Raw genomic sequence first — 19,833 nt, forward strand, 5'->3', positions numbered from 1 at the left:
CTCCGAGTGCCAGCGACCTGGGAAGACCCTGCCTCCGCCTGCTGTGTATCCGACAGTGCGATGTACTCACCGGATTGTGATCCTGAGGCTATTCTGAAGCTAGGTCCCACTGAGGTGTGTGTCTCTGCGCTGGTAGAGGGTGTGGGTGAGTGCTGTGATGGGACATCAAGGAGGCTGCCTTCAGATTCCTCTTCAGAAGTTTCTTCAGGTCTTAATTGGAGGGCCTGGGTCATGGACTCTGTCGGCTGTTTCCCAGATGTGCCTGTGAAAACAAGGGGAGATAATTACTGCACGGCAGTGACCTGTGAAAGAGGACACTTCACTCACAGCATGGTCGTCTGATGGATGTTGCACTGCTGGATCCTCACTTGGTAGAGCAGCGACGACCTCACTGTCAGCACAGGACCGGTCCAGATCCTCGCCGCCCAGCTGGATGGCTCTGTTTTCAAAGCCCGTGAGGACCTTGATTTTGGACATTCCTCCACCGGTCAGCGACCTCTCCCTCTTGTTGTGAGCCAGCCTGTCCTACATGAATAGAGATGGAGAGAGTGTAAGCAGGATGCCAGTCAGGCCAGATGATAAGTGTGCCTGGCCTGTGTGGGTGTTGAGTGGTCCCATGGACGAGATGAGAACAATGACGGTGGGTGTGAGAGGGTAAATGGTGATGTCCCTTGCAGTGGCAGTGAGTGAGGGCCCTGTGGATGTACGATGGGTTTGTGAGTGTGAGAGTTGAAAATGATGAGAAGAGTGACTTACCCTGGCTGAACAGGGGAGATCATTTATCCTCTTGTGGCACTGGGTGGCTGTCCTCATTTGAAGGCCATTGGCGCTGACCACTGCTGCCAATGCCTCCCAAGCTGTTGCTGCCCATCCAGCGGCCAGAGCAGAGGGTAGGGGGACATCCCGGCGGGACTCCGCGGCATCCAAAAGATGCTCGAGGGACGTGTCGCTGAATGTGGGGGCTGCAGTCTGTTTCAGTTTCAGGGCCGTGTCTTCCCTGCAGCAGCCGCAGCCTGGAAGTGCTGAGATGTGTGCTTTGGGGCTGGACTTTAAATATGGCATCCGGCACGATGCAGCGGCAGGGCGATGGTGGGCAGGCGCATGAGAGTCTGCCCGCCGTGGAAATGGTGTGTTTCCCAGGAGCTCATAAATAACTTGGCGGGTTTGGGGTGATGCGACGGGAAAACCTGACATCATGGTCGGTGGATAAAAACGTAGTTTCGTCCGCTCGCTACCGCTGGGGCAAATCTGGGAAAATTCTGCCCCGCGACTTGAGTATAAAAATCTAGGCTGACTCTCCAGCACAATACTGCGGGCATGCTGCACTGTTGGAGGTCCTGTACTTTGAGCTTTCCTGGTGATCTAGTGGTTAGGATTGGGCTCTCTCACCACCCCAGCCTGGTTTTGATTCCCGGTCACGGAATAAAAGTTTATTAATCTTGCGCAATCTGTTACAACGAACATGAGTGATTTATAATGTGGCTCAATGGAGCAGTTGGACTCCGAAATAATGATAGATTAGACTTTTTAAAGTTATGGTTCTGAGTGCTTACATGGAATGTATATTGTAAAAATATTACTTGTATCACAATTGTACTGAAGCACCTTGGAGTGCAACATGATCTGTGTAGAAAATTTGAATATCATTACTCTAAGCCTAAAGCCGTCCTAATCTGAAAATGCCCACTCTTGTCTGAACTTGGAAGCTAAGCACACTCGGGCCTGGTTAGTGCTTGGACTGGTGACCGCCTGGGAGACGCAGGTGCAGTAGGCTTTAAATGGCCTCAATGCAGTGGCCTAGTTCATTAAAGTGCCTGCTTAATAAACAGAAGTTCCTGAGTTCAAAGCTCAGTGTTGCCTTTATAAGAGCCACTTATTGACACTGGTGGTGGGAAAACAGTTTGGAACTGTACGCTTGTAATGTTTCACATTGTCAGTAAACCTGAAACTGAGTAAAGATTGACTTCTGGCCTCTGGCCATCAGGAGTTTAACAGTCAGTACTGATGAATCACTCCACTACTGAAGGCTCACTGCTGAGAGTGAATCACACTATAGGATATTCAATAATGAAGACGGGCTGCAGTGTCAAAGTGGGGAAGTGCTGAAGGCCTGCTGTACTGTCAGGAGATCCAGGACTGCAGGACTACTGCATGGATGTAGAGATAGACTGAGGTTTGCTGCACTGCCAGAGGATCAGTACTGGGGTGGTGGGCAGGGTGGGGCTGGGTGGTGGGGAACAGCATTCCCAGGGGGGCAGTAATGAAGGGGCTCTGCACTGTCAGAGAGGCAGTACTAATGGAGTGTTGTACTTCTGGAGGGTCAGTACTAAGGGCAAGTTGCACTGTCGAAGGTTCAGTACTAAGGGCAAGTTGCACTGTTGAAGGGTCAGTACTAAGGGCAGGTTGCACTGTCGAAGGGTCAGTACTAAGGGCAAGTTACACTGTCGAAGGGTCAGTACTGAGGGCAAGTTGCACTGTCGAAGGGTCAGTACTAAGAGCGAGTTGCACTGTCGAAGGGTCAGTACTGAGGGCGAGTTGCACTGTCGAAGGGTCAGTACTAAGGGCGAGTTGCACTGTCGAAGGGTCAGTACTAAGGGCGAGTTGCACTGTCGAAGGGTCAGTACTAAGGGCGAGTTGCACTGTCGAAGGGTCAGTACTAAGGGCGAGTTGCACTGTCGAAGGGTCAGTACTAAGGGCGAGTTGCACTGTCGAAGGGTCAGTACTAAGGGCGAGTTGCACTGTCGAAGGGTCAGTACTAAGGGCAAGTTGCACTGTCGAAGGGTCAGTACTGAGGGAGAGTTGCATTGTTGGACGGTCAGTACTGAGGGAATGCTGCGCTTTCGGAGAGACAGTACAGAGGGGTGCTGCATGTCAGAGAGACTTATTTTGGATGGGATATTAAACCAAGGCCCTTTCTGCTCTCTCAGGTGGATGGAGAGGTTACCAGAGCACTGTTTAAAAGAAAGTGGCAGAGAGGTCATCTCAGTTTTTTAGCTTCCAAGATCTCTATCTCCAAAACAGCAAAAACATACTGCTCTTAATGACAACATCTCTCTGTGGGATCTTCCATTGCAGAAATTTCCTGACAGGAATAAACCTGATATGAAGTAATTTCTTTTGGCTCTGATGAACTTTGGGTTAACTTGAGGTTGTGAAATTTATTGCAAAAGCGCAAGTTGTTTTTTCATTCTCTGACTCGCTCTCCCTCCATTGCAGAATCTGCAGTACTGCTGTTCCCTGCATTTTCCCTGCTTGCAGTGGGAGGAAAGATCTTCTTCATAACAAACATACAGGTAATGTACTGAAGGAATGCTGCACAGTCAGAGGGTCAGTACTGAGGTAGTGGTGCACTGTCAGAGGGTCAGTACTGAGGTAGTGGTGCACTGTCAGAGGGTCAGTGCTGAGGGAGCGCTGCACCGTCGGAGGGTCAGTGCTGAGGGAGTGCTGCACTGTCGGAGGGTCAGTGCTGAGGGAGCGCTGCAATGTCGGAGGGTCGGTGCTGAGGGATAGCTGACTCTTTTGGGGACAAGTGCTGGAAGGAAAATGCAGTTAAACTTGGAAATGACTGGATTTGGTTGGAACAGCAGATCCATTTTAAGATATAAAAGATCAGAGCAGACCAGCCATTTCCCGGGTTTTAGTTTTTATTCCTCCTGTGAGGGGGGAGGGGTTGACAGTGCTGTTTGGATCTTGCTGTGCACAGGCTCACAGCTTTAATTCATAGATTGCAACAATGAGCACACTTCAGAAGTCCCTGCCGTTGGCTGGAAAGTGGTTTTGCAATGTCCTGAGGTGTTGAATGTGAATGGGAGCTGTATGCTGTGTGATTGACTCCTGGTGTTTATATCGGTCTTCACAGGGAAATGGTAATAAACAGGAGAGGTCAAGTTAATGCAGTGGAGCATAATCAATGGATTATAACTGGTTCCTGCTGGCGTCATTCTCTTCAGTGGTGATATCTGTCACTGTGCAAATGGAAAATGTTATAGTGCCAGTTACTAGTGCAACAGGGCATGACACACATCACAGAATGAAACCTGGGCCTTTCCTGCTGTGTGTGTGTGTGGGGCTAATTACCAGACCAGGTGTGATCAGGCCAGGATTGGAGCCTGGGCCTTTCCTGCTCTGTGTGTGTGTGGGGTTAAGTACCACACCAAGTGTGATCAGGCCAGGATTGGAGCCTGGGCCTTTCCTGCTGTGTGTGTGTGTGGGGTTAAGTACCAGACCAGGAGTGATCAGGCCAGGATTGGAGCCTGGGCCTTTCCTGCTCTGTGTGTGTGTGGGGTTAAGTACCACACCAAGTGTGATCAGGCCAGGATTGGAGCCTGGGCCTTTCCTGCTGTGTGTGTGTGTGGGGTTAAGTACCACACCAGGTGTGATCAGGCCAGGATTGGAGCCTGGGCCTTTCCTGCTCTGTGTGTGTGTGGGGTTAAGTACCACACCAAGTGTGATCAGGCCAGGATTGGAGCCTGGGCCTTTCCTGCTCTGTGTGTGTGTGGGGTTAAGTACCAGACCAGGTGTGATCAGGCCAGGATTGGAGCCTGGGCCTTTCCTGCTCTGTGTGTGTGTGGGGTTAAGTACCACACCAAGTGTGATCAGGCCAGGATTGGAGCCTGGGCCTTTCCTGCTCTGTGTGTGTGTGGGGTTAAGTACCACACCAGGTGTGATCAGGCCAGGATTGGAGCCTGGGCCTTTCCTGCTCTGTGTGTGTGTGGGGTTAAGTACCACACCAAGTGTGATCAGGCCAGGATTGGAGCCTGGGCCTTTCCTGCTCTGTGTGGGTGGTCCTCAATACCACACCGGGTGTGACCAGGCTAACTCAGATCTATGCTAGCATTGGAGCCTAGACCTTTCCTGTTCTCAATGTCCAGACCATTTGTGGAGCTGTTTGGGAACAGCTTCAAATGCTTGTAAGCGACAACAGATCGAGATCCATTGATCGTTTTTGTTGTATCTGATCCACAGGTTGGAAACTTATTTGAGAACAAACGCTCCACAATTATCACACTGTACAATGGAGCTTTCACTTCGTCAGCAGCCGTGTTTCTGTTGGTCAAGGTGAGGAATGCTGGTAATAAACTACTTCATACAGATCGAGGGCCAATAAATTGTACTCGCTGCTTGGCTCAAAAAGAGAGAGCAGAGCTTCACACTCTCTGTCTGCGGAGAGGGGAGTGGAGGATGAGGTGGGTATCTGGGTATGGAGAGAGAGAGACCAGGGTTGAGAGAGAGAAATAATGGCCAAGGAGAGAGGGGCTTGGGTGTGGAGAGAGAGAGGGCATTGGGATCGGGAGAACAGGGGCCGGAGAAGACAGGATTCTATAGTATAAGCGTCTGGCAGGTATAGGGTTAATATGGGGCTGAGTACAGTACCACCCACACTGTAATTTGAGAACACATGACCCGTACTTGGGAATCAGCCTAGTGTTGGCACAGAGCTGTGTGTACAAGCAAGTATGGAGACAACTCCTAGCTTGAACGCTTTACTGTATAAAACTGCATAGTTCTTGTAGTTAATAAATCCATACAGTTAATCTATTTAAGACTACAAAGACGTCACTAAGGCCTACCAAATGGTATCTGACAACATGGTGGCAGCGAAATGAAAATCCCAAAACCCTACAAAAAATGCAGAGAGAAACAAAAATCCTGCAAGAACAAAGAATAATTCAAAGAAGCATTTCGTTCTGACCTGAAGAAAAGCTCGAGAAGCAGATGCACAGAGGAAAGTTGGTCAGGGGAAAGCTTCAAAGAAAGGCTGAAGTGGATTATAACCCCAACGCCTTTTTTGGGGCTATGTCAGAACAGGAGAATCCTCTGAACCATCACCTTCACTTGAGTTTAAAATAGCCACTCGCTTTGGGTCCAAAAAAGTGAACTACCTCTCCACCCAAGTAAGATAACCATCAAGAAACTTCCCTCCTTTCAGATAGCCTTTTTAATAATTATCAGCTAGATTATAGTTACTGGCTAATATAAGGGTCCGGGGGTTGAGGGACCTCTTCAAAAAATTGTACCTCCCCACTTTGGAGTGTACAAGAGAGGGGCTCTTAAAGCTGCATTCAGAATACTACGTGAGACATTATACTTTAACAGATTTATAAATTAGTTAGTAAAGAACCATAACTTGCAATAGACCAAGTGGATAAATATATCACAAAATTAAAGATTATAGAAAGATGGAGAATATAATCTTAATTCTATATGTAGAATCTGATATTATAAAGACTCTTGCTATGCTAGGGTATCTCAGAACATCCATTAAGTATTTAAAATAAAGTGTTACCCAAATCCTTGAGTGTTTTCACTACCTGACGAGCTGCACACTCCAGAGCTGCAACTCGCCTCTCAGTCTTCTCTGCTTCAATGAAAACAACCCAAGTCTATCCAACCTCTCTTCATGACTTAAATGTTTCATCCCAGGCAACATCCTGGTAAATCTCTTCTGCACCCCCTCCAGTGCAATCACATCCTTCCTATAATATGACGACCAGAACTGCACATGGTACTCCAGCTGTGGCCTCACCAAGGTTCTATACAACTACAACATGACCTCCCTACTTTTGTAATCTATGCCTTGATTGATAAAGGCAAGTGTCCCATATGCCTTTTTCACCAACCCACTAACATGCCCCTCTGCAACTCCTCAGCAGCCTGAGAAATGTTGACCCAAAGGTTTCTGATCAACACCTCTGTCTTAACTGAGAAAAGGTTTCTATCTATTGACTTAAATTTGATCAACCTTAGCAACTGTGGGCACTACCACTTTGTGTAAGCCCCTCTGCTCTTTATAAGGTTATAACATTTCTATTATTGAGAATTATTTAATTGTTGAGGATTACCCTATTATGGGAACATTGTGAGCGTTTATCTGCACAATAACTGTTGACAGTACTTCCAGTGGCAAAGTTTATTATGACTTTGTCTTATTATGACTATGCTCGTTTCTTATTTTCACTATTTTTCTTTTCCAAAATAGGGTCTTCAACTTTAAGCTTCACTGCATGGGCATCTTAAGGTTCCTTTGTCCATGATTAGATCGTCAAGAGGTCAAAGACTTTTGGCTGCGCCGCCGAATCTCCCAGGGCTGGTCCTGCCATAACAGGGCCGGGAAACCCCGGCCATTCTCTTTCCTTTCTTCATTTCAACAAGAATCTCACAGAATCACAGAATCACACGGAGCAGAAGAGGCCCTTCGGCCCATAGAGTCTGCACTGACACCTGAGAGACACCTGACCTACCTACCCAATCCCATTTACCAGCGCTTGGCCCATAGCCTTGAATGTTATGATGTGCCAAGTGCACATCCAGGTACTTGTTAAAGGATGTGAGGCAACCCGCCTCCACCACCCTCCCAGGCAGCGCATTCCAGACCGTCCCCACCCTCTGGGTAAAAAGGTTTTTCCTCACCTCCCCCCTAAACCTCCTGCCCCTTACCTTGAACTTGTGTCCCCCCGTGACTGACCCTTCAATTAAGGGGAACATCTATTCCCTATCCACCCTGTCCATGCCCCTCATAATCTTGTACACCTCGATCAGGTCACCCCTCAGTCTTCTCTGCTCCAATGAAAACAACCCAAGTCTATCCAACCTCTCTTCATGACTTAAATGTTTCATCCCAGGCAACATCCTGGTGAATCTCCTCTGAACCCCCTCCAATGCAATCACATCCTTCTTATAATGTGGCGACCAGAACTGCACACAGTACTCCAGCTGTGGCCTCACCAAGGTTCTATAAAACTCCAACTTGACCTCCCTACTTTTGTAATCTATCCCTCGATTGATAAAGGCAAGTGTCCCATATGCCTTTTTCACCACCGCACTAACATGCCCCGCCTCCTTCAGGACACACACACCAAGGTCCCTTTGTTCCTCAGAACTTCTTAATGCCATGCCGTTCATTGAATACTGCCTTGTCAAATTACTCCTTCCAAAGTGTATCACCTCACACTTTTCAGGGTTAAATTCCTTTTGTCATTTATCTGCCCATTTGACCATCCTGTCTATATCTTCCTGTAGCCCAAGACAATCAAACTCACTGTTAACCACCTGGACAATCTTTGTGTTGTCCACAAACTTACTAATCCTACCCCCCACATAATCATCTATGTCGTTTATATAAATGACAAATAATAGGGGACCCAGCACAGATCCATGTGGTACGCCACTAGACACTGGCTTCCAGTCACTAAAGTATCCTTCTGTCATCACCCTCTGTCTCCTACAACTAAGCCAATTTTGAATCCACCTTATCAAATTACCCAATATCCCATGTGCATTTGCCATCTTTATAAGTCTCCCATGTGGGACCTTGTCAAAGGCTTTGCTGAAATCCATATAAACTACATCAACAGCACTACCCTCATCTACACACCTGGTCACCTCCTCCAAAAATTCAATCAAATTTGTTAGGCATGACCTCCCTCTGACAAAACCATGCTGACTATCCCTGATCAAACTTGCCTCTCCAAGTGGAGATAGATACTCTCCTTCAGAACTTCCTCGAATAGTTTCCCTACCACTGACATGAAACTCACAGGCCTGTAGTTCCCTGGTTTATCTCTACAACCCTTCTTAAATAGCAGAACCACATTAGCTGTTCTCCAGTCCTCTGGCACCTCCCCCGTGGCCAGAGAGGAATTAAAAATTCGAGTCAGAGCCTCTGCGATCTCCTCCCTTGCCTCCCTCAGCAGTCTGGGACACAAATCATCCGGACCTGGAGATTTGTCCACTTTTAAGCCTGCCAACACCTCGAATACCTTGTCACTCCCTATATCAATTTGCTTAAGAACGTCACAGTCTCTGTCCCCGAGTTCGATACCTTCATCCTCATTCTCTTGGGTGAAGATGGATGTGAAGTATTCATTCAACACTCTAGCGATGTCCTCTGGCTCCACCCATAGATTGCCCTTACTCTTTCCCTGGTTATGTTCTTCCCATTGATATACTTATAGAATATCTTGGGATTTTCCCTACTTTTCCCAGCCAGAGCTTTGTCATATCCCCTCTTTGCTCTCTTAATTGCTTTCTTAATCTCCACTGTGCACTATCTGTACTCCACTAATGCCTCTGCTGATTTGCTTTCCTTGTACCTGCTAAAAGCCTCTCTTTTTCTTCTCATCGTAACCTGAATATCTCTGGTCATCCATGGTTCTCTGGGCTTGTTACTCCTTCCTATCACTGTAGAGGGAAAATGTTGAGACTGAAACCTCCCCATTTCCTTTTTGAACACCCCTCACTGTTCCTCTGTAGATTTCCCCACAAGTACCTGTTCCCAGTCTACCTTGGCCAGATCCTGGTGTATTTTTCTAAAATCCACTCTCCCGCAATCCAAGACATTTTCTTGCAACTTGTTGATATCTTTGTCCATAACAAACTTAAACTGTACCATGTTGTAGTCACTATCGCTAAAATGCTCGCCCACCACCACCTCAGCCACCTGTCCGGTTTCGTCCCCCAGAATTAGGTCCAGCAATGCACCAACCCTTGTTGGACCCTCTACATATTGACCTAAAAAGTTCTCCAGTACACATTTCAAGAAATCCACTCCATCCAAGCCCTTAACACTATGTCTATCGCAATTAATGCTGGGAAAGTTGAAATCACCTAATATAATTACTGTCGCGGAAAACGGAGTGAACACTCGGACCCAGGAGGTTTGTCTTGGAAGTCTTTATTGAATCATGATATCCCGGAGAGCCCAGCAGCATACAATGGAGCTAGCTGGCACTCTGAGAAGCATCAGAGTACATATATAGTTATAGCAAAAGCGTACTTAACAGAGATCATGCGATTTACAAAGCTGCTTGACCTTTAGTAATTAATAACATCGAAATCATATATTTGGCATGCATACAAATGTTCTTTCTTAGTTTATAATTATGCAAAAACCTTGAGTAGCCCATCTGGTGAATAGTCATCTGGACAGACAACAGATAGCGTGACTAGGCCATATCTCATGTGCTGATAACAGACACACTAGCTTGGTTTCAAGGGCGCTTGGTAGTTTGTTCAGTATACTTGTTTTCATTCCTCCACAATAGCTGACAGCACAGGTTTGTCTATTACTTGACGTACTAGTGCAAGTATGGTTTAACCACTTAACCCTTTGTTATCCTGTATATGTATTTTATTCTCCCACAAAACACAATGTTTTTACACATCTCCACAAATTGTGCACATATTTGTTCCTCAATTTCCCACCATCTGGAGATCTATAATAAACAACTAATAATGTGGTTGCCCCTTTTTTTATTCCTAAGCTCTACCCGCAAAGCTTCAATCAATATCCCCTCCAAGATATCATCTCTCCTTACTGCAGTAACTGACTCCTTAACTAATAATTCAACACCTCCTCCTCTTTTACCCCCTCCCCTGTCTTGCCTGAAGATTCTATATCCCGAAATGTTGAGCTGCCAATCCTGCCCTTCTCTCAACCACGGCTCAGTGATGGCTACTCACAATTCCACGTGTCAAATCCTCACTCTTAACTCATCTGTTTTACCTGTAATACTCCTGACATTAAAGTAAAGGCCATCCAGCCTTGCCTTACTCCCTTGAAGCTCATTGCAGTTCTATTCCCTCTGACTTGATTGTTTTACTGTATTATGATGTGTCCCTATTCTGCTAACATTCTGTGTCCCCTCCCCCTGCGGAATTAGTTTAAACTCTTCCCAACAGCACTAGCAAACCCATCCGCAAGGATGTTAGTCCCGCTTTGGTGCAGATGTAGACCATCCCGCTTGTCCAGGTCCCACCTTCCCCAGAACTGGTCCCAGTGATACAGGAATCTGAAACCCTCCCTTAAGAATTGAAGAGTGATGTGCAGAATTCCAGATTAATGGCTTTGAAATAAGTGGTAATGTTTAAGGAGGTGTTCTGTACCATCTAAAGCCAATGTGTCATGAATCCTTCTTTTGAACATGAAAAGAAATATCAGTGGGACCTTTTACAGACCAAGTTGACCCTGATATGTCATACTTTGTTGAAAGTTCTTTTCTCTAAAAGTAAGCGATTTAGTATGTGGAATGGGCAGAAATTAAACATTCTGATTTTTCTGGTATAATCCAGTGCTGTGGTATCGTGTCCTTAGCGAACTTCTGTAACAGCCCATCCCAGGATGTTTATATCAAAGGGTTTGGAAAAGTTCCATCTGATATGTTAGGTTGAGATGTCCCTCTGTGTCCACAAGGTCCTCTGAGTAAGACTATTTGCCTTGTTTAACAAAGGCACCATTTATTTAACTCTAATTTGTATAGGAATTCAACTTATTATCTATGTTTCCGCCTAACTAATCTATATTTCATGATGAGCCTTGGCAGCTGAAGGCAGAAATTTCAAATTTCTCATTGCAGCAGAAGACTCCATAGGATCCCTTGAAGTCCAGCTTCAATCCTCAGAGTGAAGATTCAGCCGACCTTTGTTAAACAAGGCGAACAGTCTTACTCAGATGTCTTTGGCAAGTCCTGAGAAACTTTTAAATAGTTCACTGGTCAGAAATCCCCATTTCAAAACTCCGTAGGAAAACCCAGATTCTCGAGTCAGTTGCCGAGCTCCCTCCCAAAAGAAAGAAAACATATATAATAAAGAATTCATTCGGAAGGATTGCAACTAAAGAGTCGGCTTTCAAGGCGAGCAAGGGGGCTAGAGTTTGCCCTTTTCGTGACCCTACAGCCTAGTGCTAAAACGGAGAAGCTGGCAGCCAGCTGATTCAAGCAGCCACTGTTTAAAAGCTTTTTCAAGCCTGAACAGGAGTAGCATTGCAGGGGAAGCCTCCAAAACCAGCAAATGCGGGTAAACACTTCGTCCACCTTGATTTTCAGCAACTTCTTAAAGCTGAACCTGCATTTTTTAAAACATTTTTTAATGATGGATCGGAGCCCCACTCTTCCAGATCAATGTGGACTTACCCAAGGCCCGGATCAAATCACATAAATGGGGGCTTTGGAGAATGAGATCCCTGAGATAAATGATGACTTCAGGCCTGGATGGAAAGGTAGAAGCTGAACGAGTTAACACTCTACTTTATTCAGTAGGCCCTTTAGTGGATGACCTGATAGGGGACGACCTTATTGTGAGATTAGGAATCAATGAATCATCTGCTAAATTTAAAGAAGTGTTAAAATATTTGGATGTTTATTTTAACCTTGGAAGTAACAAAATCTTTGAAAGTGCTAAATGTAATAAGCATGTCTGGCAGCCAGGAGAACCTGCCAACTCATTCATTAAAGATCTGTACACGATAAGCTGACCTGAAATTGACCTAACTCTGAATGTATCAGGGATAGAATAGTTGTAGGATTGGCAGACGATGCACTATCAGGCATGCTGCAAACGAAGGAAGGTCTCACCGTCGGGACAGCTATCCAGGTTGTTAGGCAGTCTACCCTCCATGTGCAGCACCGGTCCATTTTAAGAGGAGAAAGTAAAGCGTGGTACAAAGGAAACCCCACAGTCCAGTTAGTTAAACAGCAGAGAAACAGGGGCACTCCATGCCAAGGGAAGCAATATCCTAACCGACCAGCAGAGCGACCATGCCAGCGCTGTGGAGCAAAGCGTCCCCCACAGGCGAGATCAACATCCTGCAATTTCAGCCCAATGCTTTCAATGCAGCAGAACTGGACACTTCAGCAAACTGTGCGAGGCCGAAACATCTGAGCACACAGCAGACCCGAAGGTGATTCATGAGGTTGAGACAGCACTGCAAGAGGACACACAGCCATGCTTCTTGGGTGAGGTCGAAGATCCTGGATTCTCACATTGGAAAGTGGACCTTTCGGCTCGCAGCCATCTCACAAACTTTAAATTGGACACTCGGGCCAGTGTTATGGTCCTACTGGACACAGAACCGCGGCTGAGAGAGCTCTGGCTTCAAACAACAGACGCACCATTCTGTGGCCCAGTGGGAATCTGAATTCTGGTCAAAGGCATGATTGTGGAGCCACTCGGGTAAGGCAGCAAACAAATCTTCGAGCTGGTGCACATCATCTATGACCAGTTGTCTTCCCTCCTGAGCAGAGATGCCTGTGTAGCCCTGAAACTCCTCAAAATGGCAGAAGATATCAAGGCAGCCACTGCCATAAGTTTTACCAGACTGCGAGTTCCCAAGAGCTCCGACAAGAAAGAGTATCCTGGCTGGGACTTCAGCTCTGAAACTGTCTTCTCTCTTTGCGGAGGGTTGTCCATTTTCGTTACAGGTGCTGGAAGGACCTCATTGGTCAGACCAGACAATCACTCAGGTGGCTACCAAGACAACTCCGGTGGAGGATGGACAAGAGGGCAACCAACAACCTCCAGCTCCAGCGACTGTTAGTGATGTCAACCCTGCGAACACAGGGCAAACACTGCAACTCCCAGCCAGCATGACAGTGCCACAGGACGCTGGAACCAAGCAACGGCCGTCCATTGCCGACAGCCAAACACAAAGGTCCCTTACTTAAAAAAAAATCCTCATGACAAGAATGGCCATCTTCTGTCACAGAGCACATCACGACAATCCACGTGATGAAGGAAGAAGAGAAAACAAACGACATGGGGATGAGCACAACGTTCACTCACCCCGCAAGAAATGGGATGGAATAACCACCACCTATCACTGCGACTGCTGAACCGACAAAGAACGACTCAGAAATGAAGGAATGGAAAAGGGGGATGAAAATACACCCAGGTGCCACAACAGCCTCCGAGTGAAGAGGGTTTACCTGCAACAATAGAGCCTATCGCTCCTCTGGCAGATGCGCGAACAAGATCTGGAAGCATTATAAGGCCTCCAGACCACCTGAACCCATGAAGTCAGAGACTTGAAGGGCTGGGGGGGTGGGGGGGGAGGTGGGGTAGTAGTAACAATGTCAGTGCAAGGGCTAAACTAGAAAAACTTAAAATACATTGGATAAAGACTTGGGGGAGGTGTAGTATAAAGGTCTAGCACACATAGTGTTAACGTGGGACTGAGTGCATTACCACCCACAAAGCGATGGGGGAGAACCTAGGTGTCAGTCTAGTGTAGGACAGAGCTGTGTATACAAGCAAGCATGGAGACCACTCCTTGTTTGTACCCTTTACTGTATATATGTAGATAGTTCTTGTAGTTAATTAAAGCATACAGTTAAACTACTTAAGAGTATGAAGACTTCATTACACCTACAGAATGATATATAACATACCTAAAACAGATTCAGAGAGTGAAGAGAGAAGGGGCACAGGGAGAGTCCGAAACGGTACTGGGTGTGGATACAGACATGATACAGGGAGAGAGTGAGGTGCGCATAAGGTAGAGTGGGATGCAGTGAGGGAGAGAGAGGAGAGAGTCAGGTCATGGAGAGAGAGAGGGGGAGACAATACTGGGTTATAGAGACAAGGCACAGGGAGAGAAAAGGTGTGGGGTGGGGTGAGGGGAAAGGAGAAAGAGAATAGGGGAAAGCAAAGAGGGTGAGGTCAGGTGAGATCCACTGTTGTAGGTCACTTCCATTATTCCATTTTCACTCTCACTCCCTCCTCTCCCTATAGGTTTTGTATGAGGCTGGTCTTTCCCTGATGTCCATGTTCCTGTTCATCACCTGCCTCAGTTCCATCCTCCTCCTACACACCTTCTTCCTGCTGCCCAGAACACGCATTCCGCACCCAGTACCGGAAGGGTACAGCTACGGGTAAGGAGGAATGGAGTGAGATACTCCAGTCTATTTGTGGGGATTGGAGGGGTTTATATATGGAATAACAGAGACCTGGGAGTGAGTTATAGACTGGAATCTAATCAAGGGGTTTGGGTGGGTTTATATGTAGTGTTATGGACAGGAGTGGAGTGTATTTAAACAGCACTAATTTCTCCTCTCACCACCCACCCATAAACAGAAAGGTGTTTTTGATTTGTTTCCCGCTTTACAAGTGGTGGCAGATTTCCCAACTCCTCAGTTTTGGTGTGATCCAATTTTCTATTAATAGCCTCACAGCAAACTTGAGTTCGGATGAACTCAAAGGGTTCATTTATTTGTACATACTCAAAACCCAATGTCACCTCCACAATCAGTCAGTAAAGAGAGGGATAGAGAAAAGAAGGACTTACAGTACCGAGAGCACAGAGGAAATAAATATTGCTTCACCTGGGTTCCAGATCCCAGAATCAAAGTCCAATGTGTTTTTCCTTCAAGGAAGTCAATGGGTTGAAAAACTGGTGCTGTATAATTCACTTTTCCTGTGGTGTTGACTTCACATGATGAGAGAGGCATGCAGAGATGAATCTGTCTTGTAGGCAATGGTTCAGAATTTCCAGCAGAAGCAGGATAGATGGGGCCAGGTATCCAACCTAAGCCAGAGCTCCTTTTCCGTGAGGCTGTCAGTTCGATGGGAAAAGCAGGCTGAGATTTTTAGTTCAGCAAGGGGATATTACTGGCTCCACAAGCCAGTGGCCCGTGTCACATGACACCCAATTCTCCACACTCTCTTTGACACAGGATGTGTATCCCTCGTTTGGGTCCCTGAGATTGTCCCTGGAGAATTGAAAGGAAAGTTATGAGGCCCTTTGCGTTAGCAGATGAGCAGACTCCTGTTGGCCAGCCTGGGTTATGAAATGCAAATGGCCTTTGTACAGCTCTCCTTAAATTTGGCCTGTGCAGCCCGTTGTGGCTCGATAGTAGCTCCCCAGCGATAAGGGAGTGCAAATTTCCCTGATACTTCCAGATGGCTTCTTTCGTTCAGGGATCACAGACAGACATAAATTCAGCCATTTTAAGGGTCTTTGTCCAGTTTTAAATTTTTTGAAATAACAATGAGCGTATCTCTCTATCCTTTATAAAAAAAAAACACACAGAGTCAGGTCTTAGTCCCTCACAGTCGAATAATAAATTCCTGGGAGTGAATTGCAAGGCAAGCTGGAATCCAATCAAGGGATTCAGGGGAGTCGACCAATCTAACAAAAGATTCCCAGGACTGAGTTACAGTCTGGACTCTAATTAAAGAATTTGGAGAGTTTATACATAGAAGAACAGACAGCCGCGATTGAGAAAGAGGCTGGAAACTAATTGAAGGGTTCAGTGAATTTATATATAGAATATCAGACACCTAAGAGTGAGTAATGGGCTGGAATCTGCACTTGGAGTTCGGTGGGATTTCAACAGAAAAACAGATGCCCAGGAGTGAGTTGCAGTCTAAAACCTAATTAAGGGGTTCAGCAGTGAGGGATAGTGGTGGTGGAGTTATATGTAGAATAACAGAGACTCAGGAGCAGGTTACAGTCTGAAATCTACTTGGAGTGCAGGGGTTTACACAATAATTAACGGTTATCCCAAGAGTAAGTAACAGACCAGAATCACGTTGGATTATATTGAAATCAGAAATAGATTAATGTAGACTGCTTTAAACTCTGAAAGTGAATTCATTTGTCATCTTCCAAAATTCCCTAAATTCTGGAAAGATCCCAGTGGATTGGAAAGCTTCAGATATAGCACCTCTTTTTTGGAAGGGAGAGTGAGAGAAAGCAAGAAAATATGGGCCAGTTAGTTGTCATTGGATAAACTCTAGAATAGTAAGGACATAATAGCAGGTCATTTAGAAGGTGAAAATACAGTCAAGCAGAGTCAACATGGCTTATACAAGGGAAATGGTGCTTGACAAATTTATTAGAGTTCTTTGAGGATGTAACAAGCAGGCTGGATAAAGGGGAACCACTAGATGTGGTGTATCTGGAGTTCCAAATGCCACATAAAAGGTTACTCCACAAGATAAGAGCTTGTGGTGTTGGTTGTATTCTATTAGCAAGGAGAGCTCTGCATACAGTTTTGGCCTCCTTACTTAAGGAGGGATATACTTGCATTGAAGGTGGTTCAGGGAAGATTGACGAGATTGATTACTGTCCGCATCAGACAGTGAAAGAATGAGAGGTAATCTTATTGAAATATATTAAGATTCTGAGGGGGCTGGACAGGGTAGAGGCTGAAAGGATGGGCAGAATAACACGCTCCCAAATCGGCAGTGTTTCCCGAATCCAGAGACATATTCTTGGGCGTGATGATGTTGGCTGATGTTTGAGACATTATGCCACTTTTGTGTAATATGGCAGGCGGGCGGACTTCAAAGTCGGAACCTGTCCTGTGTAGTAAATGTCAAATAGTGTATTTAAGGTCACTGATAACCCAACTGACTGCCATAATACCGTGTGAGTGCAGTAATACACCTTTCAAGCCAGATTCACGCCCTGTGTGGTTCCCGTTTTTAAGTGGAAGCTGGTAGGGTCGCTTTGAGCCTGGAGTCTCAGCTCAGCTGTTAGTAGATCTATTGCTGCTGCCAGTGCTAATGTGAATGAGCAGACTATCCACTTTAAAATCATATGAGTTAGAGGCCTTTTCTTGGCTGCTGAGTGCTATATTTGACCCTGAACATCACTCAGGACTATAAAGTAGAAATGGGCATTGTGGACTTGCTTCTCCTGAAAAGATGTGTAGGCGTGCACTCATTAACAGTTTCAGATTATTTTATGGCATGCTGCCTACCCATTATCAGCTCAGTGTGCGCCAGCCTGGATGCTGTGCTCATCTGTCATATGCTCACCCTGCCCATCACTCACCCTACAACTGGACCAAAGCTTTAAATGCACCATGACGTTGTTGAATACAGCGTCCTTGCTGAATCCTGCTGGCTTTGAACTCCAGCCAAACTGACTTTCCTCCTGCAATCGTGAGCGTGCCCTGTACCACACTGGCACAAGGTTACATGTACTGAGGCCTTAGTCACCCTCATTAGGCCTTGAAGCTTTCCTGGCATTGGGACTATGTCCACCTAAGCAGCCCAACACTGCTGACTTCCTTGGCCACCTCCTCTCAGACCACGTGTGTCTGGCTTGGCTTCCTCCCCTTACCAGGGGCCGGCATCAGCTGCTCGCATCAGCCGGAGACTACAGATAGGACGGATCTGAGGAAGTCCTTGTTGAATCTAGGGGCCAGTTTTACCCTTCTCCCCGCCTCCCCCATCGCTCCAACAGTGCAGACATTTCTGGAGGGAAACGTGCAAAAAGGAGACATCTCCTCCAAGCAAAGGAGCGCTTAACTTGTTCAGGCCATAAACGAAAGCCACCACTGATCAGAGGCAAGGTTTGGAGACAATGGAATTCAAAATAAAATGCTCTCATCTTAGAAGCCTGCAATCTGCTCAAACTGAATCAAGAACGGGGGGGGCACAGTTTCAGAATATGCAATCTCCCCTTAAAGACGGAGATGGGGAGGAATTTCTGAGTGCCGTTAATCTATGGAATTCTCTTCTGCAGAGAGCAGTGAAGGTTGGGTCTTTGAATATATTCAAGGCTGAGTTAGACAGATAGAGAAGAGAATCAAGGGTTATGGGGAGCAGGCAGGAAAGTGGAGTTAAGGCCTCAATCAGATCGGCCATGACCCTATTGAATGGTGGAGCAGGCTCGATGGGCTGAATGGCCTTCTCCTGCTCCTATTCCTTATGATTTTTTTTTTTGTTCTGTGATCTGTTTCTATCCACACTGTCACACCCTGTAACAGTTTTAAATACCTCATCAGACCTCCCTACACTCTCCTGTGTTTGAACAAATCAATTTGTCCATTTTTACAATCGGCCATTGTATTTAACAAGGAGATTCTTGTTTTGTTTGGACAGGGTCAGTTGTGCCAAGTTTCGATTGATGTCGTTCTGCTGTGAAGAGCAGAGAGTGAAAGAGACACCGCCTCACCACAGAGGAGATAGGACCCAGGGAGAGGAGGGAGAGAGAAGAGAATGGACAGCAGGAGACAGGGGAGAGAAACAGGAAGAGACGGAACAAGACAGGGCAGAGAGATGGGAAGAAACGAAAGTGACTGATTGTGTGAATCCCCAGCCCAGTGGTTCACAAGGTGAGAAAATCTCCCCTCCTCCCTTCCCCCTCTCCCTTCCACGTCCCCTCCCCCACCATCCTCTCCATTCCATCCATATCCTGACCTTTCCGTTCACTCGCCCTGTAGCTCTCCTCCTGTCCCTATCCCCTCCCTCTTCCCCTTCCCTCTCTACCCCCTTCCTTTTGTGATGGACTGAATGGCCTCCTCCTGCTCTGTAAGTGACACTTTGAAAGAATGAGGATTTCCTGTAGCCGCCCTGGTTGAAATTGCTCTGTGAAGTGCCCGAATACCATGACATATTTTTCCTGGTCGATCCCTGCTCTGTTTAACTCTGTGTTTCTCCACCCCTCCCACTGCAGACTCAGAAGGGAACGAGGAGGAGATTCCCTCCTTCAGGAGCTGCATCTCCTCCAAGCTCTTCCTCTTCACCCTGCTCTGGCTCTCCATAATACAGCTCCGTGACAGCCTGTTCATCGGCACCCTGAACCCCACGCTCACCCTGCTCGCCAAGGGTGACTCTGGACAAGGTAAGGGAGACTGGAGGAGAATCAAGTGGAGAGAGAGAGGGAATGGGAGTCACTGTTGACACCAGGGTGATGAGGGGGACAGGGTGAACCTATCGACATGTCAACGGGTGAGAAACAGAGAGAGAGGGAGACAAGGGGAGTGAGGAGAGATAGGAGAAGGAGAAAGAAAGTGTGGGGGGTTGGTGACAGGGAAGAAGAACAGAGCAGAGTGGAGAAGGCATAGATAGAGGGAAAGGGTTGTGGGAGATGTGGAGAATATGGGACAGAGGGAGAGGGAGGGAAGAAAGAGAGAGATGAGGAGCAGACCAATAATTAGATAGATTTCAAGTAATTGGTGGGAGTTTTAGAGGGAAGTTGAGGAGTAACTTTTTTCGCCCAGAGGCCGGTGTGGCCCTGGAACTCAATGCCTGAAAGATGCGTTTAAGAAGCACTGGGATATACACATCAAGTGTCATAACCTACAGGATTAGGGAGCAACAGCT

At 46.6% G+C, this 19,833-nt stretch overlaps 1 protein-coding gene across 7 annotated transcripts in view; it reads left to right on the forward strand.

The window, feature by feature from the left end:
- The window catches only part of LOC121269392 (solute carrier family 43 member 3-like), a 67,721-nt gene that overhangs the window by 16,833 nt on the left and 31,055 nt on the right, over positions 1-19,833 (forward strand). For all 7 annotated transcript variants that reach the window (XM_041173983.1, XM_041173984.1, XM_041173986.1 and 4 more), the window contains 5 exons: positions 3,217-3,293; positions 4,966-5,058; positions 14,506-14,645; positions 18,610-18,842; positions 19,184-19,351. In XM_041173983.1, coding sequence (XP_041029917.1) covers positions 3,217-3,293; positions 4,966-5,058; positions 14,506-14,645; positions 18,610-18,842; positions 19,184-19,351 — 711 coding nt within the window. The remainder of the gene's footprint in view (positions 1-3,216; positions 3,294-4,965; positions 5,059-14,505; positions 14,646-18,609; positions 18,843-19,183; positions 19,352-19,833) is intronic.

This window comes from Carcharodon carcharias, chromosome 24 (assembly GCF_017639515.1).
Source record: "Carcharodon carcharias isolate sCarCar2 chromosome 24, sCarCar2.pri, whole genome shotgun sequence".
NCBI classification, from domain to species: Eukaryota; Metazoa; Chordata; class Chondrichthyes; order Lamniformes; family Lamnidae; genus Carcharodon; species Carcharodon carcharias.